Raw genomic sequence first — 25181 nt, forward strand, 5'->3', positions numbered from 1 at the left:
ATTGATATCTAGAATTAGATTATTTAAAATGATTATGATTATTATTTTAGACTGATAGTCGAACTCTTCCCTTAACAAAGCCGGAAAGTAGTCAACATGCTTTTTTCTGGCACTCAGGTGGTTTAGGGACCTTCATTAAAGTGCAATAAAGGTGATTGCAATTCCCATTCAGGAGGGTTCACCAAATATGAAGATGACACACACTGCATAGGGCCTCCAGTCGCTGAAGGGCCCAATATTTGTATTAGTTACCACTAACCACTAAGGGTGCTACATATCTAGATGAAATGGAGATGTTAAACCAGATCATGTGAAGGCACTGACCTCGTCATCCATGCTACATTTGTTAGAATTCCAGTTCACCACTTCCCTGATGTTACAGGCATACTTATTGTGATAGGTCTAACTTTCAATACCTTCCTATCCATATGAGCTACAGATCTACATACAAGCGTGGTAGGTTCTTTAACATCTCTCATCAAATGTACACCGTACATTTTTTCTAAATAGCCCACCTTTGATTTTCTACAAATGTATCTTCTATTACAGCTGTGGGTATTAATTCACATACAGATCACATTTTCAATAGCTTCCAGTCCAGATGGAATACACATCTAAAACCCCTTGATGTTAGGTCACTGATCTCCCTCCTCCAAAGCAAGGTTATAATAGTGAACTGAAACTAAAACAAAAACTAATAATGAAAAAACAATTTAGTACACTGAAATAAAATAATTAACAAACCTGTATGAAAAACTAAAACTATACTGAAACTATCTTTCACTCCAAAACGGACTAAAATCAAATAAAAACCATCATGAATTATGTTGTTTTATTTAATTTTTTCAAGAAAATGCTGCCAAATTCCATAAAATTATGTTGGAGGCGGCTTTAATGTATCATTAAATTCTCTGGCAACAGCTCTGGTGGACATTCTTGCAGTCAGCATGCTAATTCCATGCTCCCTCAACTTGAGACATCTGTGGCATTGTGTTCTGTGACAAAAGTGCACATTTTAGAGTGGCCTTTTATTGTCCCCAGCACTCAAGAAGAAGCACATTAAGGTCCTGGAGTGGCCTAGCCAGTCTCCAGACCTTAATCCCATTGAAAATCTGTGGAGGGAGCTGAAGGTTCGAGTTGCCAAACGTCAGCCTCGAAACCTTAATGACTTGGAGAAGATCTGCAAAGAGGAGTGGGACAAAATCCCTCCTGAGACATGTGCAAACCTGGTGGCCAACTATAAGAAACGTCTGACCTCTGTGATTGCCAAGAAGGGTTTTGCCACCAAGTTCTAAGTCATGTTTTGACGAGTGGTCAAATACTTATTTCCCTCATTAAAATGCAAATCAATTTATAAAATTTTTGACATGCGTTTTTCTGGATATTTTGTTGTTATTCTGTCTCTCACTGTTCAAATAAACCTACCATTAAAATTATAGACTGATCATTTCTTTGTCAGTGGGCAAACGTACAAAATCAGCAGGGGATCAAATACTTTTTTCCCTCACTGTACATGATCAGCTAATGATGTATGATGTAGCTTTGCTAGGTCTTTGCTTGCTGCACTTGACCATATTACCGGACAGTAATCAAGAGGGAACAAGACCAAAGCCTGAACAACTAGTACAGTTGATGTTTATAACAGATATACCCCTCCGCATCCTCATAACAACTTTGTCAATATGACTTGACCATGATAATTGACCATCCAATGTTATACCTAGGAGTTTAGCTTCCTCAACTTGCTCAATGTTCACAACCTTTATGCACAACTCCAGTTGAGATTCAGGTCTTAGAGAATGTTCTGAACCAAATACAATGCTTTTAGGTTTAGATGTATTAAAGACTAGTTCATTATTAATCACCCATTCTGATACTGACTGTAACTACTTATTTAGAATGTCAGTGAGCTCACTGGCTTTGGGTGCTGACATGTAGAATGAGGAATCATCGGCATACATAGTCATTCCAGCTTGGTGTAAGACCAGTGGCACATCATTTGTAGAATAGAGAAGAGCAACGGCCCAACGCACTACATTTCTCATGTCAGAGAAGCTTCCATTGAAGAACACTCTCTGGGCTCTATTGAATAAATAACTCTCCAACCATGTGATGGCAGGTGATGTGAAGCAGAGTAAGCCTATTGTTTAGATCGTTATATCAATCAGCTGAGAAGAAATTATAATTGGTTTAACCATCTGTGAACGCGGCCATACATTATCCAATTATCCCATACATTATCCAATGGACTGGTTTTGTTGGTAATGACCAGGGTTGCAAAATTCCAGTAATTTTCCCCAAATTCCCTGGTTTTCCAGAAATCCTGGTTGTAGGATAATGGGATTTCCCTTTTTTTCCTTCCTGAACCCAGGAATCTTACCACCGGGATTTCTGTAAAACCTGGGTGTTTGGGACAATTTACCAGAACTTTGCAACCTTACTAATGACATAATTGTCTGTTTCTCAATGATTCTATTGCTGGTAACACTGTGTCTGCAAATCTTCACTGGTCAATGCACCTTACTAATGACCAACCTTACTGCAACCTTACTAATTGCAACCTTACTAATGACATAATTGTCTGTTTCTGTGATTTTGGTTTGAGATGGCACAAGGAAGAGGAAGGACTCCAATGATTCTATTGCTGGTAACACTGTGTCTGCAAATCTTCACTGGTCAATGTCAAGGTACGCATCCACATGCTCACATGCATACAGAACACATGTTCTTCTCTATCTTATCTAGAAGCTTGCTTTTATGATCAATTCAAGCATCCCCCACTTTTCGTCTGTTTCCACAGATTCAGGGCTGCCCTCTGATCTGAAGATTGTTCTGGTGGGTAAGACTGGAGTGGGGAAGAGTGCAACAGGAAACACTATCCTGGGGAGAGAGGTGTTTAAAGTGGAGGCCAACGCTGATTCTGTCACTGCAAAGTGTGAGAAAGGGAGTGAAGAGGTGGATGGGATGAAGATCGATGTGATTGACACGCCAGGACTCTTTGACACAACAATGAGTGTAGATCAAATGAAAAGTGAACTAGAAAGATGCATCTACATGTCAGTTCCAGGACCCCATGTGTTCCTGCTGGTGATCAGGCTGGGGAGGTTCACAGAGGAGGAAAGGAACGCTGTGAAGTGGATCCAGGAGAACTTTGGGGAAGATGCCTCAATGTACACCATGGTGCTGTTCACTGGTGAAGATCAGATAGGAAGCAAATCAGTTTCTGAGTTTCTGAAAGAGAGCAAGGAGCTGCGGAAACTTGTTACAAGCTGTGGGAACAGATATCACTCAATCAGCAACGTCAAGAGAAAGAACTACACTCAGGTCAGAGAGCTACTGAGGAAGATAGAGCAGATAGTGGAGGGTAATGGAGGAAAGCACTACACCTTTGAGGTTTATGAGACGGCACAGGAAAAGATCAGAGAAGAGGTGTTGAAATACTGTCAAGGGGCAGCACTTGGTGGGGCAGCTGTAACGTTAGCAGGGGCATTTTATTCACCAATATTGATGGCAGCAAGTCTAGTTGGAGGCCTCAGCCAGGGGTATGAATGTACTAAGGAGACATTTGGCTTAGAAGGTTTGTGGCAAGGACTTCTACCTGGAGGCACTAGGGGAGTGTTTTATTATCCTGGTCCTGGGGACACAAAGGGGTGCACATTCTCGCCCTAGCACTACCCAGCTGATTCAAATGATCAACTCATCATCAAGCTTTGATGATTTGAATCAGGTGTGTAAAGCAAAAACAATACTGTACACCAAAAATGTGCACCCCTTTGTGTCCCCAGGACCAGGATTAAGAAACACTGCACTAAGGAGATCCTTGACCTTTAAAATGCCAGGGGTGCATTCAGTTGGTTAAACGTTTTGCTATATTTTGCGACAGTATACTGAACTACATGTTTTCTTACAACTGAGATGCATTTGCTCCTATTTTATTAGTATGACGGGGGATGGACCAGAGGCAACTGAGGGCGAGGCCAGACTGTCTGTGGACACCAAATTAGAACGGATTAACTTTAGTCCATGTGCATGTAGAGTGTGCGATGTATAATATACCCTATTTTCTAATTGGCTAAACGGATGGTTACGTAACAGTCGGCACGTCAAAAGTTCAACTCATCGAAACTTTTTGTTCGTGGAAATGGATGGAAATTTTATGGATATCGATGCGTCATCTCCCCTTACCGTCAACGTACGATTACCACTGAGAAAGCGCTGGAGTCACGGATACGATAAAATCAACGTGCCGGTCTGGCCTCGCCCTTATTTCCTGACTGGCTTACACAAAAGCTCTGCTAAAGCGGTGTGCACTATACATAATCACCCAATCAACAACAGGAGTTACAATGCTCAATGTTCAGTTTACTTAAACGCTCACTACACTTTCTGAACAAAGCAGGTGTAGGCCAAATGTATATTATTGGGTGTGTATTTATTTAGTGGGGATATATAGTATGTACAGTATGTATTTAGCGGTATTAAAAGTATTTCATGGCGGTGTATGTTTTTACAGGGATGTGTGTATTAAGGGTGTATGTATTTAGTAAGTGTGTGTTAATGGGGATATACAATTCAAAATCACAGGGAGTTCTGTAACTTTACAATTTGAAATGGAACAGCATAGTCAAGGGAATGAAACCCAAATTAAGTTTAAGCCTGAAGCTGTATGTTTAGTTTGGTAGGTAGTATAATGTTTTGGGTCGTTACACGAATAGAGTACATTTTGGTTAGTATATTACAAAAAACATTCTGTCATAAGGAGCACATGCTCAACTCTATAAAAAAACATGTTTTCCCATCTCAAGCGATATAAAAGGAGTATAGTAAGTTCAAATAACGTGTCATTAAAGTAACACGGTTGAATTGAGATTTTCACCTTAAAACATTTCTAGCCTATCTATCTATGGGTAACAGGGTTGTCGTGTTCTGCTCAACGGGCTCACTTTTTCACCACAAAACATCAGAAAGCAGCTCACCTGCTATTACACTATAATTTGACTATTATATGTTCAATGTTTCTTTTGAAACAAATATTTTAAAAGGAATAATGTATAACCATATTAAAGCGAGAGTTCAGTTCACGTAAAATGAGGGACAGACGTAAATGAATCACTAAATCACATGAAATTAATTATAATCTTCAGAAATTACTTTGTCAAAGCAAGAACATAACTAGGGCTTTACAATGATGGTAAAAATGTGGAGAAATGTTGGGGTTAAGTGGGTTAAATATTCTTAGAAGTTGGAAAAACATGTCTGGGGACATGTCAAAAGGCACATTTCTGGCACTTTAGCAAGTCTTTATTCATATATAAAAAATCTTATTTATTGAATTTTCCAAGAGGTCTATAACACAAAAAGGTGCATCTATTTTATCACTGTTTTCTATATGCAAAATGGGTCTGATTAATATATTTGGTGAATTGTTAAATAAAAATAAATAAAGAGTGTAACTACCTCTTGTCTGTTATTAAGATTAAGATCACTTTATTGGTCAATTATCCACAATGTCCAACCAAAATGTTATTTCCTCTGTTAACCCAATCCCTCGGATAGACACACATAAATACACATACAGGTTTTGGAGAGGTGTGGGGGTGCCTGCCACACTGGGTGCCCGGGGAGTTAAGTGCCTTGCTCAAGGGCACAACAGCATCTAGGATTTGATTCCTGCAAACCTCCGGTTGCCAGCTCACTTCCCGCCAGATTTTACCCATCGGACCCTTGTCTCGAACTGGCAACCCAGCCTCTGGTTGCCGGCTCAAACCGCCAGGCTACCTCCGTTTCTATAAACACTTTCAAAAACTTCATGTGTCAGGGTATTGTTTTTAACTTGATATGACTTTAGCATGATATATGCTTCTACACCTGCATTGCTTGCTGTTTGGGGTTTTAGGCTGGGTTTCTGTACAGCACTTTGTGACATCAGCTGATGTAAGAAGGACTTTATAAATAAATGTGATATATAAGCACTCTCAAAAACTGTGAGGCTAAGAATGCAGGAGGAGGAGAGAGATTATGGCCTAAACCGAGCCATACACCCGTACAAATGTATACAAATCTGTGCTCATATCAAGTATCCTTGGAAAGTACAGTCGTTTTCATCATTGCCAAGACCCTTTCATCCAAAGAGCACCCTTCCTAATACTCTCTAACATTGCTTTGCTACCACCCACGTTGCTGCCTTATAGACAGCACAACATAAGCAGAGGCTCAATAAAGTCCTATACTATACAACCTGTTGTTGGATACTATAACTATGCATAAAATGCTTTCACTGTGATGTTGCTACAGTATGGCACTGACAGACTCTCCATATACAGATTCTATCTGACACATTTTTTCACTCGTTTTATAGTTGTTGGCATAAGGCTAAGGAGAGTACTTGATAATCATTTATCAGAATTTATCTCTGCCCTGGATTGGGTTTTTGCCTATAACACTTTCTGATTGGCTAGAACACACTAGTTACAGGGAAAACGAAACTTATATGCAGGGAAAACGAAACTCATAACGTATGGCACTGCACATTGCTTCAGCTCTCATAGTCACAAGAGGCACCAATTCACAAATCATTTAACTGCAGTAAAAGTGAGTATTCAACCTTATACCGTAGGAGTAATATTTTGCTAAACGTTCTACAACAATCTACTCTACTTTGTTCAATGTTGTTTTACAGGGACAGTGCACATGAATCAATATTACTGTAAATGTAACGGCTTTCGTCCTCTTTGTCTGAGGAGGAGTAGGACATATCGGACCAATATGCAGCGTGGTACGTATCCATAATATCTTTTAATGAGAATGAATACAAAAAGAACAAGAGAATCAAAATGAAAACCGAAACAGTCCCGAATGGTGCAAACACTGAAACGGAAAAACAACTACCCACAACCCCTGGTGGGAAAACAGGCTACCTAAGTATGATTCTCAATCAGAGACAACGATCAACACCTGCCTCTGATTGAGAACCAGAACTAGGCCAAACACAGAAATATAACACACAGAACAAAACATAGAAAAACAACATAGAATGCCCACCCCAACTCACGCCATGACCAAACTAAAATAAAGACATAAAAAAGGAACTAAGGTCAGAACGTGACAGTACCCCCCCCCCCCCCCCCCCCCCCACAAAGATGCGGACTCCGGCCGCAAAACCTTAACCTATAGGGGAGGGTCTGGGTGGGCACTTACCGCGGTGGCGGCTCTGGTGCGGGACGTGGACCCCACTCCACCATAGTCTCGGCCCACTTATGTGGCACCTTAGGAGCGGCGACCCTCGCCACCGACCCCGGATTGGAGACCCTAGCAGCGGGCCCCGAATAGACGGGAGACTCTGGCAGCGCCGGAGTGAAGGGCGACTCCGGCAGCTCCGGAGTGAAGGGCGGCTCCGGCAGCTCCTGACAGACGGGCGGCTCCGGCAGCTCAGGACAGACGGGCGGCTCCGGCAGCTCAGGACAGACGGGCGCCTCCGGCAGTTCAGGACAGACGGGCGGCTCCGGCAGCTCAGGACAGACGGGCGGCTCCGGCAGCTCAGGACAGGAGGGCGACTCCGGCAGCTCCGGACAGGAGGGCGACTCCGGCAGCTCCGGACAGGAGGGCGACTCCGGCAGCTCCTGACAGGAGGGCGACTCTGGCAGCTCCTGACTGACGGGCGGCGCTGGCAGCTCCTGACTGACGGGCGGCGCTGGCAGCTCCGGACAGGAGGGTGACTCTGGCAGCTCCGGACAGGAGGGCGACTCTGGCAGCTCCTGACTGACGGGCGGCACTGGCAGCTCCTGACTGACGGGCTGCACTGTAGGCTTGGTGCGTGGTGCCGGACCTGGTTGTACCGGGCTGAGGACACGCACTTCAGGGCGAGTGCGAGGAGCAGGAACAGGGCATACTGGACCCTGGAGGCGCACTGTAGGCCTGGTGCGTGGTGCCGGAACTGGTGGTACCGGGCTGGGGACACGCATCTCAGGGCGAGTGCGGGGAGGAGGAACAGGGCATACTGGACCCTGGAGGCGCACTGTAGGCCTGGTGCGTGGTGCCGGAACTGGTGGTACCGGGCTGAGTACACGAACCTCAGGGCGAGTGCGGGGAGGAGGAACAGGATACACGGGACCGTGGAGACGCATTGGAGATCCAGAACATAGAGCTGGCTCAATATGTCCTGGCTGGATGCCCATTCTAGCCCGGCAAACGCGAGGAGCTGGAATAGAGCGCGCCGGGCTAAGAATGCGAACTGGAGACACCGTGCGCATTACTGCATAACACGGTGCCTGACCAGTTACACGCGCCCCACGGTAAGCACGAGGAGTGGGCTCAGGTCTCCAACCTGACTCCGCCACACTCCCCGTGTGCCACCCCCCAAAACAAAATGTGGGAGCTGCCTCTCGTGCCTGTCGCGCTGCCGTGCTACCTCCTCATATCGCTGCCGCTCAGCTTTCGCTGCCTCCAGTTCTTCTATGGGGCGGTGATATTCCCCAGCCTGTGCCCAGGGTCCCTTACCGTCTAGTATCTCCTCCCAAGTCCAGGAGTCCAGAACCCTCTGCTCCTGGTTACCACGCTGCTTGGTCCTTGGTTGGTGGGTAGTTCTGTAACGGCTGTTGTCCTCTTCGTCTGAGGATAAGTAGGAAATATCGGACCAATATGCAGCGTGGTACGTATCCATCCATATCTTTTAATGAGAATGAATACAAAATACAAAAAGAACAAGAGAATCAAAATGAAAACCGAAACAGAGATTCCTGGGTTCAGGAAGGAAAAAAAGGGAAATCCCATTATCCTACAACCAGGTTTCTGTAAAACCTGGGTGTTTGGGACAATTTACCAGAACTTTGCAACCTTACTAATGACATAATTGTCTGTTTCTGTGATTTTGGTTTGAGATGGCACAAGGAAGAGGAAGGACTCCAATGATTCTATTGCTGGTAACACTGTGTCTGCAAATCTTCACTGGTCAATGTCAAGGTACGCATCCACATGCTCACATGCATACAGAACACATGTTCTTCTCTATCTTATCTAGAAGCTTGCTTTTATGATCAACTCAAGCATCCCCCACTTTTCGTCTGTTTCCACAGATTCAGGGCTGCCCTCTGATCTGAGGATTGTTCTGGTGGGTAAGACTGGAGTGGGGAAGAGTGCAATAGGAAACACTATCCTGGGGAGAGAGGTGTTTAAAGTGGAGGCCAACGCTGATTCTGTCACTGCAAAGTATGAGAAAGGGAGTGAAGAGGTGGATGGGATGAAGATCGATGTGATTGACACGCCAGGACTCTTTGACACAACAATAAGTGTAGATCAAATGAAAAGTGAACTAGAAAGATGCATCTACATGTCAGTTCCAGGGCCCCATGTGTTCCTGCTGGTGATCAGGCTGGGGAGGTTCACAGAGGAGGAAAGGAACGCTGTGAAGTGGATCCGGGAGAACTTTGGGGAAGATGCCTCAATGTACACCATGGTGGTGTTCACTGGTGAAGATCAGTTTCTGAGTTTCTGAAAGAGAGCAAGGAGCTGCAGAAACGTGTTACAAGCTGTGGGAACAGATATCACTCAATCATCAATGTCAAGAGAAAGAACTACACTCAGGCCAGAGAGCTGCTGAGGAAGATAGAGCAGATAGTGGAGGATAATGGAGGAAAGTACTACACCTATGAGGATTATGAGAAGGCACAGGAAAAATCAGAGAAGAGATGTGGAAATACTGTCAATGGGCAGCACTTGGTGGGGCAGCTGTAACGTTAGCAGGGGCATTTTATTCTTCACCAATATGGATGGCAGCAAGTCTAGTTGGAGGCCTCAGCCAGGGGTATGAATGTACTAAGGAGATGTTTGGCCTTTAAAACACCAGGGGTGTGTTCAGTTAGTTAAACGTTTATTATGTTTTCGACTGTATACTGTACTTCATGTTGTCTTACAACTGTCTTTAAGATATATTTGCTCCAGTTTGAACGGGGTCTAATTGGAATTTAATGGGGATATATAGTATATGTACAGTATCTATTTATTAGTAAAGTAGTAGCCCTTTCCTGCAGTCAAATGACCAAATCGCCCTCTAGTGGCCTCACGAGTGGAATGTTATTAATATTCTTCATAATTAATAAACACAAAAAAAATGTAAAATCAGAATATCCAGTGTTTCTATGTCAAACGGTTTTGTTGTATTTCAGTTTTCTGTGATGTATTTAAAGTGTAATATTGGGATGCAAACTCAAAATGGAATATGTTTCAACTCTATATCTGACATGGTACGTGTCTTCTTTTTTTAAAGACCATAGCCATGTGTGTGAGGTGTATACTTTTGTTTCAAAGTGGATTTTGTTTCCGAGCAAGAAACACTGTGTGACCCTGATTTAGCCCACTGCAGTAAAATGTTAAATGAGGGTGTATCACAGGAGGTTGGTGGCTACCTTAATTGGGGAGGACAGGCTCATGTTAATGTCTGGAGCGGAATTGGTGGAAGGATGTCAAATACATCAAACACATGGTTTCTATGTGTTTTGATGCCATTCCATTGGCTCCGTTCCAGCCATTATTATGAGCCATCCTCCTCCACTGGGGTGTAAGTCTTTTTATCACAGGGAGTTCTGCTACTTTACAATTGAAAATGGAACAGCAGAGTCAAAGGAATGAACCCCATATACAGTTGAAGTCAGAAGTTTACATACACCTTAGCCAAATACATTTAAACTCAGTTTTTCACAATTCCTGAAATGTTATCCTCGTAAAGGATTAGGTCATTTAGGATCACCACTTTATTTTAAGAATGTGAAATGTCAGAATAATAGTAGAGAGAATGATTTATTTCAGCTTTTATTTCTTTAATCACATTCCCAGTGGGTCAGAAGTTTATATACACTCAATTAGTATTTGGTAGCATTGCCTTTAAATTGTTTAACTTGGGTCAAAACATTTCGGGTAGCCTTCCACAAGCTTCCCACAATAAGTTAGGTGAATTTTGTCTCATTCATCCTGACAGAGCTGGTGTAACTGAGTCAGGTTTGTAGGCCTCCTTGATTGCACACGTTTTTTCAGTTCTGCCCACAAATGTTCTATAGGATTGAGGTCAGGGCTTTGTGATGGCCACTCCAATACCTTGACTTTGTTGTCCTTAAGCCATTTTTCCACAACTTTGGAAGTATGCTTGGGGTCATTGATTGTCCATTTGGAAGACCCATTTGCGACCAAGCTTTAACTTCCTGACTGATGTCTTGAGATGTTGCTTCAACATATCCACGTAATTTTCTTTCTTCATGATGCCATCTATTTTGTGAAGTGCACCAGTCCCTTCTGCAGCAAAGCACCCCCACAACATGATGCTGCCACCCCTGTGCTTCACGGTTGGGATGGTGTTCTTCGGCTTGCAATCCTCCCCCTTTTTCCTCCAAACATAACGATGGTCATTATGGCCAAACAGTTCTAGCAAAGAGGTACTGAGTTTGAAGGTAGGCCTTGAAATATATCCACAGGTACACCTCCAATTGACTCAAATTATGTCAATTGGCCTATCAGAAGCTTCTAAAGCCATGACATCATTTTCTAGAATTTTCCTAGCTGTTTAAAGGCACAGTCAACTTAGTGTATGTAAACTTTTGACCCACTGGAATTGTGATACAGTGAATTATAAGTGAAATAATCTGTCTGTAAACAATTGTTGGAAAAATTACTTGTGTCATGCACAAAGTAGATGTCCTAACCGACTTGCCAAAACTATAGTTTGTTAACAAGAAATTTGTGGAGTGTATGTAAACTTCCGACTTCAACTGAACAAGTTTAAGCCTGTAGCTGTTTTATTTTTTTCATTTGTTTTATTTTTTACATAGTTATGGGGTCAACAATGAATATCTAGGGTCAAGGGTCAAAAATGTTGAAAAAAAATTGACACCGTCTGGGATCCGCTTTATGGCTGCAAGGCAAAGTGTTGAGTAGCCAGTGAAATCGTGCCCATTTCAAACGGCCTCCTACTCAAATCTTGCTCGTACAATATGGATATTATTATTATTTTTGGATAGAAAACACTCTCTAGTTTCTAAAACCGTTGGAATTATTTCTCTGAGTGAAACAGAACTCCTTTGGCAGCACTTTTCCTGACCAGGAAGTAGAATGTCAGAAATATATGCTCTCTTCAACTTCCTGCCTATACATGGTCATTACATGTAGGAGTCTACGTACACTCCATACGCCTTCCTCTGGGTGTCAAGATGATGTGAGAGAAGAAATTTTGTGTTTATCTTGGTCTGGGGTGGAATAAAAGCTATTTCTTTGACGTGACCGTCCACTTCCGGTACTCTGAAGCGCGCGACTTGGAAGTGCGATTGCCTTCTGTTTTGCTGCCGTAATGGATGACTAACATCTCCGGCTCGGATTTTATTTGATACATGTGACCATATCATCGTAATGTATGTTTTTTCAATATAGTTTAATCAGATTATTGAAATTTTTTCGGGAGTTTTGTCGTGTTGCGTTCTCTGACTGTGTTTACGTTGGCGAGATCTGTGCCACTCGGCTAGTGCCCATGCTAAATGATGAGGGAAATTTGCCGTTCTGAATCCAAACAACGACTCATCTGGACAAAGGACACCTTGTTCAACATTCTGATGAAAGATCAGCAAAAGTAAGATCCAATTTATGATGTTATTTCATATATCTGTCGTAGTCGCCGGCGCCCAAGTGTTTCTATTGTGCTAAGCTAAGCTAATATAACGCTACATTTTGTTTTCGCTGTAAAACACTTAATAAATCGGAAATATTGTCTGGCATCACAAGATGCCTGTCTTTCATTTACTGTACACTATGTATTTTTCAGAAATGTTTTATGATGAGTAATTAGGTATTTGACGTTGGTGTCTGTAAATATTATGGCTGCTTTCGGTGCAATTTCTGATTGTAGCTGAAATGTAAACTATGATTTATACCTGAAATATGCAAATTATTCGAACAAAACATATGCTATACATAAATATGTTATCAGACTGTCATCTGATGAAGTTTTTTCTTGGTTAGTGGCTATTTATTTCTTTATTTGGTCGAATTTGTGATAGCTAGTGATGGAGTAAGAAACTGATGGAGTTAGAAAAGTGGTGTCTTTTGCTAACGTGGTTAGCTAATAGATTTACATATTTTGTCTTCCCTGTAAAACATTTTAAAAATCGGACATGTTGGCTTGATTCACAAGATGTATACCTTTCATATGCTGTATTGGACTTGTTAATGTGTGAAAGTTAAATATTTAAAAAAAATATCTTTTGAATTTCGCGCCCTGCACTTTGAGCTGGCTGTTGTCATAGGTGTACCGACCTCGGGCTTGCAGCCCAAACAGCTTTTAACCAATCAACATTCAGGATTAGACCCACCCGTTGTATACATTTCTATACGCACTCTCAAAAACTTCATGTGTCAGGATATTGTTTTTTGATTTGATATGGTTTTAATAGCGTGATATAAAAATGTCATGCAGTATCAAGTTGATAGTTAGAATACATACGGCCCCTAGTTCTGACCCCCAATACAAGTTGAGGGGATTCTGACCGAGGACAAAAGAAATACAAGCTCAGCTGCTGCACAAAAAGCTAATTAGACCGAAAAAATTGCTTGATTTATTCAATGTAATCTAGGAATAGAGGACATACGTTATAAATCGTGTTACTCTCCAATCACATGCTAACAACCTTGAACACCCATAAAGAGGGAAGAATAAAATAGGATAGATGCATGAAGCTCAGTACTATTAGGCTGACTGCAAATGATAGCAACAGACAAACAAATACCTCACGGATTATATCCATTAATTCACAGCCCCATGAAAATGGAGTGTGATTTACTTATAGGCAAATGAGATTAATGATGCTGATGGTGCAGCGAGAATGCACACACTGGCGTACACACACACAGGAAAGAATGCACACACACACACACACACACAGGAAGAATGCACACACACACACACACACACACACAGGAAGAATGCACACACACACACACACACACACACACACACCACACACACACACACACACACACACACACACACACACACAGGAAGAATGCACACACACACACACACACACACACACACACACACACACACACACACACACACACACACACACACACACACACACACACACACACACACACACACACACACACAGGAAGAATGCACACACACAGGAAAGAATGCACACACACGCTCAATAACCCAGCTCCCAGAGAGTAGCCTAACTATCATTCATTACGACACCCGTCCACACAACCGACGATTAGCTTAGCGCATCTCTCCCCACACAAGTGATGATTAGCTTAGCGCATCTCCTCACACACAACCAACTGCCACTTCTATCCTACTGCTATTAACGTGCATCCTACACATGCTCATTTAATGTAACAGAGAACTCTAAATACAATCTCTACGCCGATTGATAGCCTAGAGGGTCAACTCCTCACAATCAATTCACAGCACATTTAGCTGACTGTCTCATATCACATCCTGCCACGCGGCTTGACTTAGTGTAGCCTCCTGAATGTTAATTGCTGTTGTCGTCTGTGACAAGCATTAGGCCAAAATAGTGGCAAGTTACAGACTGTCAGTGAAGATACACACACATTTGTGAAGATTTAATAGAGTCAATATGCTATACGTGATTAGAAGGATGTCTTATAATTATGCTTAGGTCTCATCCAGCCTCACAGAGTCATCAGCCTAGCTAGCCTACTCGGATTTAGCCCTGTGTTTGTAGTAGACCTGGGTTAGGTAGCTAGCCTACTCTGACTTATCCCTGTGTTTGTAATAGACCTGGGTTAGGTAGCTAGCCTACTCTGACTTAGCCCTGTGTTTGTAATAGACCTGGGTTAGGTAGCTAGCCTACTCGGATTTAGCCCTGTGTTTGGAATAGACCTGGGTTAGGTAGCTAGCCTACTCAGATTTATCCCTGTGTTTGTAATAGACCTGGGTTAGGTAGCTAGCCTACTCAGATTTAGCCCTGTGTTTGTAATAGACCTGGGTTAGGTAGCTAGCCTACTCAGATTTAGCCCTGTGTTTGTAATAGACCTGGGTTAGGTAGCTAGCCTACTCGGATTTATCCCTGTGTTTGTAATAGACCTGGGTTAGGTAGCTAGCCTACTCAGATTTAGCCCTGTGTTTGGAATAGACCTGGGTTAGGTAGCTAGCCTACTCGGATTTAGCCCTGTGTTTGTTATAGACCTGGGTTAGGTAGCTAGCCTACTCGGATTTATCCCTGTGTTTGTAATAGACCTGGGTTAGGTAGCTAGCCTACTCAGATTTATCCCTGTGTTTGTAATAGACCTGGGTTAGGTAGCTAGCCTACTCTGACTTAGCCCTGTGTTTGTTATAGACCTGGGTTAGGTAGCTAGCCTACTCGGATTTATCCCTGTGTTTGTAATAGACCTGGGTTAGGTAGCTAGCCTACTCGGATTTATCCCTGTGTTTGTAATAGACCTGGGTTAGGTAGCTAGACTACTCGGATTTAGCCCTGTGTTTGGAGTAGACCTGGGTTAGGTAGCTAGCCTACTCTGACTTAGCCCTGTGTTTGTAGTAGACCTGGGTTAGGTAGCTAGTCTACTCTGACTTAGCCCTGTGTTTGTAATAGCCCTGGGTTAGATAGCTAGCCTACTCTGACTTAGCCCTGTGTTTGTAGTAGACCTGGGTTAGGTAGCTAGTCTACTCTGACTTAGCCCTGTGTTTGTAATAGCCCTGGGTTAGGTAGCTAGACTACTATGACTTAGCCCTGTGTTTGTAGTAGACCTGGGTTAGGTAGCTAGTCTACTCTGACTTAGCCCTGTGTTTGTAATAGCCCTGGGTTAGGTAGCTAGACTACTATGACTTAGCCCTGTGTTTGTAATAGCCCTGGGTTAGGTAGCTAGACTACTCTGACTTAGCCCTGTGTATGGAATAGACCTGGGTTAGGTAGCTAGCCTACTCTGACTTAGCCCTGTGTTTGTAATAGACCTGGGTAAGATAGCTAGCCTACTCTGACTTAGCCCTGTGTATGGAATAGACCTGGGTTAGGTAGCTAGCCTACTCTGATTTTATTTTCTGTATGCAGTTCTGTCTGTTACTGTAATACATTATATAATATAATTGAATGAGTGAGTCCATGCGGTTGAAAATATAGAAGCACAGGCAGTGGTAGGAGATAATTGATTCAGCTATTTCTCTATTTACTGAAAGTATTGAGTTGGGTCTAGCTGCTTCTGCGATGATTGATAGAGCAGCGAGGTCAATGTGGTCCGATGGACTTTTCATTATGAAGAAACTTGTGGTAGGAAATAACATTGACATTTTAGTCATTTATCAGACACTGTTATCCAATGCGACTTACAATCCCACTATTTCTTCAAACATTTAGTACCCCGGTCCACAAAAATATGACTATTATAAGCCATCTATAACCAGCACAATGGTATAGATACTGTATAATTCCTGCTACCATTATAGCCATAACATCTCTTTAACAGAGAAAGAAGAGGTGATTCAAGAGGAGAGAGTAGATAGAGAGAGATAAAGGAGGGGTGAGCAGAAAGCATCAGTATGCAGTTAGCTGCATCAAAGGCAGGCCTGGAGGACCAATTGAACTGTGTGTGTGTGTGTGTGTGTGTGTGTGTGTGTGTGTGTGTGTGTGTGTGTGTGTGTGTGTGTGTGTGTGTGTGTGTGTGTGTGTGTGTTTGTGTGTGTGTGTGTGTGTGTGTGTGTGCGTGCGTGCGTGCGTGTCCGTTTGTCTGTCTGCTTGTTTTTGTATTTGAGTCTGTGTGTCTGTCTCTCTGTGTATTTGTATCTGGATGTTTTGTGTTTTTACCTCTGTCAATGTGTCTGTGTGTATATCTGTGTCAATATGTCTGCTTTTGTGTGTGCATGCCCTGCTACCGGCTTATGGGAGGAGAATTCTCCCTGCCTCGTGCACAGGGGAGCTGCCATCTGCTCGTGGTCCAATGGGAAGGGAGAGTTTGGCATGGTGTCCAATCCCTGACCTCACCACATTTCCATTCACAAACATAGAAACAATGTGCCCTTCTAACCATTAGGGGGTGATATTATCCAATACAAACAGCACTATCTCCCTGCATTCATATGGAGTGGGGTGGATTTGCCCCTAGACACTTCTCTAAGGTCTGTTTTTGCATTTGTGTGTTTTTACTACCTATTGGATAAGGTTAAGATATGGAATGGTTAAGCTGATCCCAGATCTGTACTAAAGGGAAACTTCTACACAGAGAGAATCATAATATACCGTTTTAATATGGGGAATCCATTAAAATCAACGTGGTGTTTTAATACAATAACAGGTGTAAAAATGCATCATTATTGTTTTATCTTATTGTGAAATCTTTGTACACAATGGCCATTTGGTTGTTTTGCTGTTAGAGGTGATAAACTCCAAGTGTAAAAGGCACCAAGAGTCTCTCAGATGTAAGCTGTCGGATATAAGCCTTGTTGGGAAATATACATTTTCTTCAAGGATCCGGTTGGCATTGGAGCCTCCTTTAGTATCAGGTGGATCCCAAACGTTTAGCTCAGAAACTCTTTAGGATTGGTCATTGCAAGGTCATTTTTATAAAGTGAAGTGTGACTGGGCCATCAGGAGCAATAAAGCCCCACAGGAGACACAATACTACACAATACCCATCTCAAATTATGGACGGATATATATGCCAAAACCGGTGTTATTGATTAGTCACTATCCAATAAGCTTTTCAACCTGAATGAATATTGGCAGCCACATGTTTCCATACCAACTACCAACATCAATCATTTCCCAATTCGGAATGCTAAACTTACAAAGCAGTATACAAATAACATTTGATAGATACACCTGAAAATTCAGTGTACATTTGAAGGATAATACAGAGAGAGGTGCAAACGAGAGGTGTGGTGACACTGGTAAAAAACTAAAAGATCTAAAGCTAAATGCTGAATTAGAAGATGTGTTGTAAAATGAAAGAGGTTGAGAGAGAACGGGAGAGATGGGCGAAGGGATATGATGAGAGAGAAAGGGAGAGATGGATGAAGGGATATGATGAGAGAGAAAGGGAGAGATGGATGAAGGGATATGATGAGAGAGAAAGGGAGAGATGGACGTAGGGATATGATGAGAGAGAAAGGGAGAAATGGACGTAGGGATATGATGAGAGAGAAAGGGAGAGATGGTTGAAGGGATATGATGAGAGAGAACAGGAGAGATGGATGAAGGGATATGATGAGAGAGAAAGGGAGAGATGGACGTGGGGATATGAGAGAGAAAGGGAGAGATGGATGAAGGGACATGATGAGAGAGAACGGGAGAGATGGAGGAAGGGATATGATGAGAGAGAATGGGAGAGATGGAGGAAGGGATATGATGAGAGAGAACGGGAGAGATGGACGAAGGGATATGATGAGAGAGAACGGGAGAGATGGACGAAGGGATATGATAAGAGAGAACGGGAGAGATGGACGTAGGGATATGATGAGAGAGAACGGGAGAGAAGGATGAAAGGATATGATGAGAGAGAAAGGGAGAGATGGACGAAGGGATATGATGAGAGAGAACGGGAGAGAAGGATGAAGGGATATGATGAGAGAGAAAGGGAGAGATGGACGAAGGGATATGATGAGAGAGAAAGGGAGAGAAGGAGGAGAAATAGAGAGCTGGAGGGCAAGAGAAAAAACAATGACAAGAGAAAGAGAGGTAAAAGAAGATACAATATGTAGACTATGTGTGTGTCCCTGAGATTGTTTATTTAACTAAATATGTGTGTGTGTGTCTGTGGGCAGTCGTGTGTGTGAGGCAGCAGTAGCTTGTGCTAACCGTGTCCTAATTACACTACGCTGTATACGTCAGTACTGGGCTCTGGACTATTTTCACAGCTATTAATGTACCACTCCTCTGTTCTGAGGGATGGCCAATTCATTTCAGCCAATCTCTGAAGGCCATGAGGCAGACACACACACACACACACACACACACACACACACACACACACACACACACACACACACACACACACACACACACACACACACACACACACACACACACACACACACACATACACACACACACTGAAAGACAGAAGCATTGCTTCACCAGCAATGGTGGGGACGAATGGAGAACTTCTGTGCCCTCGAAAGATTGTAAATTTAAAAGCTAAGATGTGAACACGGACACTGAATTATTACGTCAGTATTTAGCGTGGTTGTGTGGAAAGGATTTAATTTGGGTCTGTTAACGGAAGGTAGAGCCATTTACAGCAATGGAACTAATGATCATTTTAAATTAGTATAATATAAATATATTGGTGCTCGGCAGTTATTTGCCTCATGCTATGGCATATACACTGACTGTACAAAACATTAGGAACACTAATATTGAGTTGCACTGTCACGCCCTGGCCTTAGTATTCTTTGTTTTCTTTATGTTTTTTAGTTAGGTCAGGGTGTGACATGGGGAATGTATGTGTTTTGTAGTGTCTAGGGGTGTTGTATGTGTATGGGGCAGAGTAGAGTGTAGTTGTCTAGTTATGTCTATGGCTGCCTGGATTGGTTCTCAATCAGAGACAGCTGTCATTCATTGTCTCTGATTGGGAGCCATATTTAAGGCAGCCATAGGCAGTAGGCTTTTGTGGGTAGTTGTCTATGTTGTACGTTTGTAGCTTGTGTTTGCACTTACGTCTTTAGCTTCACGATCGTTTGTTGTTTTGTTTCGTTTTGTAATTGTGTTCGTTTCGTGTTTTTTCTCTCTTCCAAAATAAAGAGATGTATTTTGCACACGCTGCGCCTTGGTCCACTCTCTCTCACCAAGACGATCGTGACAGAACTACCCACCAACCATGGATCAAGCAGCGTGTGAGGAACCAGCAACAGCGGACTAAAAACCAGGACTCGTGGACATGGGAGGAGGTTTTGGACGGCAAGGGTTGCTACACATGGGAGGAGATCCTGGCTGGAAGAGATCGCCTCCCATGGGAACAGCTGGAGGCGATTAGGAGAGCAGAGGCAACCGGAGAGAGGAACCAGAGTTATGAGGGTACGCGACTAGCAAGGAAGCCTGTGAGTAAACCCCAAAAATTTCTTGGGGGGGGGCTAAAAGGGAGAGTGGCGAAGTCAGGTAGGAGACCTGCGCCTACTCCCTGTACTTACCGTGGAGAGCGAGAGTACGGGCAGACACCGTGTTACGCAGTAGAGCGCATGGTGTCTCCTGTACGCGTGCATAGCCCGGTTCGGTACATTCCAGCTCCACGTATCGGCCGGGCTAGATTGAGCGTTGATCCGGATGTCATGAAGCCGGCCCAACGTATCTGGCCACCAGTGCGTCTCCTCGGGCCGGCTTACATGGCACCAGCCTTACGCATGGTGTCCCCGTTCGTCTACATAGCCCATTGCGGGTTATTCCACCTCCCCGCACTGGTCGGGCGACGGGGAGCATACAACCAGGTAAGGTTGGGCAGGCTCAGTGCTCAAGGGAGCCAGTACGCCTGCACGGTCCGGTATTTCCGGCGCCATCTCCCCGCTCCATCCCAGTACCACCAGTGCCTACACCACGCACCAGGCTTCCAGTGCGTCTCCAGAGCCCTGTTCCTCCTCCACGCACTCTCCCTGTGGTGCGTGTATCCAGCCCAGTGCCTCCAGTTCCGGCACCACGCATCAAGCCTCCTGTGCGTCTCCAGAGCCCTGTACGCACTGTTCCTTCTCCCCGTACTCGCCCTGATGTGCGTGCCCTCAGCCCCGTACCACCAGTGCCGGTACCACGCACCAGGCCTATAGTACACCTTGAGAGTCCAGTGTGCCCTGTTGCTGCTCCCCGCACTAGCCTGAAGGTGCGTGTCTTTAGCCCGGTACCTCCAGTTCCGGTACCACGCACCAGGCCTACAGTGCGTCTCAGCCGGCCAGAGTCTGCCGTCTGCCCAGCGGCGCCTGAACTGCCCGTCTGCCCAGCGGCGCCTGAACTGCCCGTCTGCCCAGCGGCGCCTGAACTGCCCGTCTGCCCAACGGCGCCTGAACTGCCCGTCTGCCCAACGGCGCCTGAACTGCCCGTCTGCCCAACGGCGCCTGAACTACCCGTCTGCCCAACGCCGTCTGAACTGTCCGTCTGCCAAGCGCCGCATGAACTGCCCGTCTGTACTGAGCCTTCAAAGCCGCCCGTCTGCCATGAGCCTGCAAAGCCGCCCGTCTGCCATGAGCCTTCAGAGCCGTCCGCCAGACAGGAGCCGCTAGAGCCTTCCGCCAGACAGGAGCCGCTAGAGCCTTCCGCCAGACAGGATCAGCCAAAGCCTTCCGCCAGACAGGATCAGCCAGAGCCTTCCGCCAGACAGGATCAGCCAGAGCCGTCAGCGAGCCATGACCAGCCAGAGCCGTCAGCGAGCCATGACCAGCCAGAGCCGTCAGCGAGCCATGACCAGCCAGAGCCGTCAGCGAGTCATGACCAGCCAGAGCCGTCAGCCAGCCATGACCAGCCAGAGCCGTCATCCAGCCATGACCAGCCAGAGCCGTCATCCAGCCATGAGCCGTCGTCCAGCCATGAGCCGTCATCCAGCCAGGATCCGCCAGAGTCAGCCAGCCAGGATCCGCCAGAGCCAGCCAGCCAGGATCCGCCAGAGCCAGCCAGCCAGGATCCGCCAGAACCAGCCAGCCAGGATCCGCCAGAGCCAGCCAGCCAGGATCCGCCAGAGCCAGCCAGCCAGGATCCGCCAGAGCCAGCCAGCCAGGATCCGCCAGCCAGCCAGCCAGGATCCGCCAGCCAGCCAGCCAGGATCCGCCAGCCAGCCAGCCAGCCAGGATCCGCCAGCCAGCCAGCCAGGATCCGCCAGCCAGCCAGCCAGGATCCGCCAGCCAGCCAGGATCCGCCAGCCAGCCAGGATCCGCCAGCCAGTCTGGTGCTGCCCCTCAGTCCGGTGTTGCCCTTCATTCCGGTGCTGCCCCTTAGTCCGGTGCTGCCCCTTAGTCCGGTGGGGTTAATTTGGAGGGTGGCCAGTTGGAGGAGGCTACCAAAGCGGGTATTGACAATGGTGGAGTGGGGGCCACGTCCCGCACCCGAGCCGCCGCCATGATGGGGCCCACCCCGGACCCTCCCCTTTCTATTTCAGGTTGTGCGGTCGGAGTCCGCACCTTTGGGGGGGGGGGGGTACTGTCACGCCCTGGCCTTAGTATTCTTTGTTTTCTTTATGTTTTTTAGTTAGGTCAGGGTGTGACATGGGGAATGTATGTGTTTTGTAGTGTCTAGGGGTGTTGTATGTGTATGGGGCAGAGTAGAGTGTAGTTGTCTAGTTATGTCTATGGCTGCCTGGATTGGTTCTCAATCAGAGACAGCTGTCATTCATTGTCTCTGATTGGGAGCCATATTTAAGGCAGCCATAGGCAGTAGGCTTTTGTGGGTAGTTGTCTATGTTGTACGTTTGTAGCTTGTGTTTGCACTTACGTCTTTAGCTTCACGATCGTTTGTTGTTTTGTAATTGTGTTCGTTTCGTGTTTTTTCTCTCTTCCAAAATAAAGAGATGTATTTTGCACACGCTGCGCCTTGGTCCACTCTCTCTCACCAAGACGATCGTGACATGCACCCCCTTTTGCCCTCAGAATAGCCTCAATTCATCGGGGCATGGACTCTGGCCCATCGGATGCTGGCCCATGTTGACTCCAATGCTTTTCACGGTTGTGTCATGTTGGCTGGATGTTCTTTGGGTGGTGGACCATTCTTGAAACACACTGTTGATTGTGAAAAACACAGCAGCGTTGCAGTTCTTGACACAAACCAGTGAGCCTGGCACCTACTACCCCAGTCAAAGGCATTTAAATCTTTTTGGTTGGCCATTCACCCTCAACCGCACACATACACAATCCATGTCTCAGTTGTCTCAAGACTTAATACTTCTTTAACCTGTCTCCTCCCCTTCATCTATACTGATTGAAGTGGATTTAACAAGTGACATCAATAAGGGATCATAGCTTTCACGTGGATTCACCTAGTCAGTCTATGTCATGGAAAGAGCAGTTGTTCTTAATGTTTTGTACACTCAGTGTATAGCATATATGGCATAAGATAGGTATAAAAAAGTATATTTACCTAATACTGTCTATAGCTCCTATTCTGAATCTCAGATATATCCCAAGTTATAAACCACAACAGAGAGAATGAACTAACAGCTTAAAAGGGATGCTTCAACTAGTGGTGATTTAGCCATGAAATGTGTTTACCTCTCATTTGTGACAACAAGTAGATGGCAGGGCTGAGGTCCACTCTGAACAAGTAGAGAGCATGGTCTGAGTTCCACTCTGAAAACATGAATCCTTACCCTCTAACCTTGTTGACTTCCCCTTGTGGATTTGAGGTGGATAGATGGAGAGGTGAGAGCAACAGGATGGAATACCCTATTGTTATGACACTTCCTTACTCCAATCCAGTCCAATCAGATTGAAGAGAGTGAAGTCAACAGGGTAGTGTACTTGAATCCCAGATAGGAACTCACCCTATTTCAAGAGAGCTTCCCTTTAAATTAGGCAATGCTGACGTCTGTTGCGGCAGTTTGGAGCAACGTTATGAGGTTGTCCCAGTCTTGTGCTATTTTACTTTCAGCCTCTCATGATTGTGTGTTTGTGTGTGTACATTTGTGCGTGTGTGCATGCGTGGGTGTGTGTGTGTGTGTAGCACAATGGGTGTTTATTTAGCAAGGGAGGATAAAACGGACATGGGCAGCTATCCCAAAGTGCCGCGCGCATAGAGCAGAGCTGAGGCTAATAGAGACGCACACGCACGCAGGCATGCACGCACGCACGCACGCACGCACGCACGCACGCACGCACGCACGCACGCACGCACGCACGCACACAGCAGAAGAACCCCAGCAGATAAAACAGCATAACTCTGTGCTGTAACCCCATCTGTGCATACTATTCCATTAAGACCAAAGTGGAATATATTCCAAATCAGTACAATGAAAAGCCTATTACACTATTTACACATGGTCCAAAAATCCACATGATCAACCCAAAGCACTCACTACAGCAGTTTATCTCTCCATCAACAGGATACACACATCATCTCATGCCAACTGCAGTATAAACAAATAACATTATTTTAATGAACAAACAACATATCTAGGCTATTAAATCCTTAAAATCTACACAATAAGCCCAAACTAACTGTGATCCATTTCAAAATGCTTAGCAAATCCACAGCATTCAGGGGTCATGGCGGCCGTTCTGATCTAGTCACATGATGTTGACCTTCCACAGGAAGGGAAGGGGAAGAGCACTTCCTCTTTTGACAGATGGTATCGGAGGTCACGTTCAGCGTTTCCTGTTTGGGAGTGTGAGTAGGGTGGCAGTGTGACAGTAGTGTGACAGGGTCAGGGGCCCCTCCCTCTCAGAAAACTGTGTCAGTCAGTTTACCAATCCCCTCATGATGTCACCATAATACACTAATGGCCGTCTGTCAACCTATCAACACATCAGCTGGGATGAGCCGCCCGTCACCACGGCAACGACTGCAATTGGCGCCAAGCAAAAGTTTGGACACACCTTCTCATTCAAGGGTTTTTCTTTATTTTTACTATTTTCTATGTTGTAGAATAATAGTGAAGAAATCAAAACTATGAAATAACACATCATGTAGTGACCAAAAAAGTGTTAAACAAATCAAAATGTATTTTATATTTGAGATTCTTCAAAGTAACCATCCTTTGCCTTTGTGACAGCTTTGCACACTCCTGCTCAGCATATATTACAGTAACAGTAAAACATTTGGTACAGTAGGCCAGTTGAGGTACAGTAGGCCAGTTGAGGTACAGAAGGCCAGTTGAGGTACAGAAGGCCAGTTGAGGTACAGAAGGCCAGTTGAGGTACAGTAGGCCAGTTGAGGTACAGTAGGCCAGTTGAGGTACTTTAGGCCAGTTGAGGTACAGTAGGACCCTTGAGGTACTGTAGGCCAGTTGAGGTAGTTGAGGTACAGTAGGCCAGTTGAGGTACAGTAGGCCAGTTGAGGTACTTTAGGCCAGTTGAGGTACAGTAGGACCCTTGAGGTACTGTAGGCCAGTTGAGGTACAGTAGACCAGTTGATGTACAGAAGGTCAGTAGAAGTAGAGTAGGCCAGTAAGGTACAGTAGGCTAGTTGAGGTACCGAAGGCCAGTTGAGGTACAGAAGGCTAGTTGAGGTACAGCAGGTCAGTTGAAGTACAGTAGGCCAGTAAGGTACAGTAGGCTAGTTGAG

The 25181-nt window shown here is 44.9% G+C and overlaps 1 protein-coding gene and 1 pseudogene across 1 annotated transcript; both read left to right on the forward strand.

Moving 5' to 3' along the window:
- The first annotated feature begins 2605 nt into the window (after window positions 1-2605).
- Window positions 2606-3797, forward strand: LOC120064840 (GTPase IMAP family member 7-like). The gene is made up of 3 exons (XM_039015434.1): window positions 2606-2687; window positions 2801-3471; window positions 3786-3797. Exons 1-3 carry the CDS (start codon window positions 2606-2608, stop codon window positions 3795-3797), a joined length of 765 nt encoding a protein of 254 aa, XP_038871362.1.
- A 5079-nt stretch (window positions 3798-8876) lies between these two features.
- On the forward strand, window positions 8877-9812 carry LOC120064904 (annotated as a pseudogene).
- Window positions 9813-25181: the final 15369 nt, after the last annotated feature.

This window comes from Salvelinus namaycush, chromosome 20 (genome assembly GCF_016432855.1).
Source record: "Salvelinus namaycush isolate Seneca chromosome 20, SaNama_1.0, whole genome shotgun sequence".
Taxonomy (NCBI): Eukaryota; Metazoa; Chordata; class Actinopteri; order Salmoniformes; family Salmonidae; genus Salvelinus; species Salvelinus namaycush.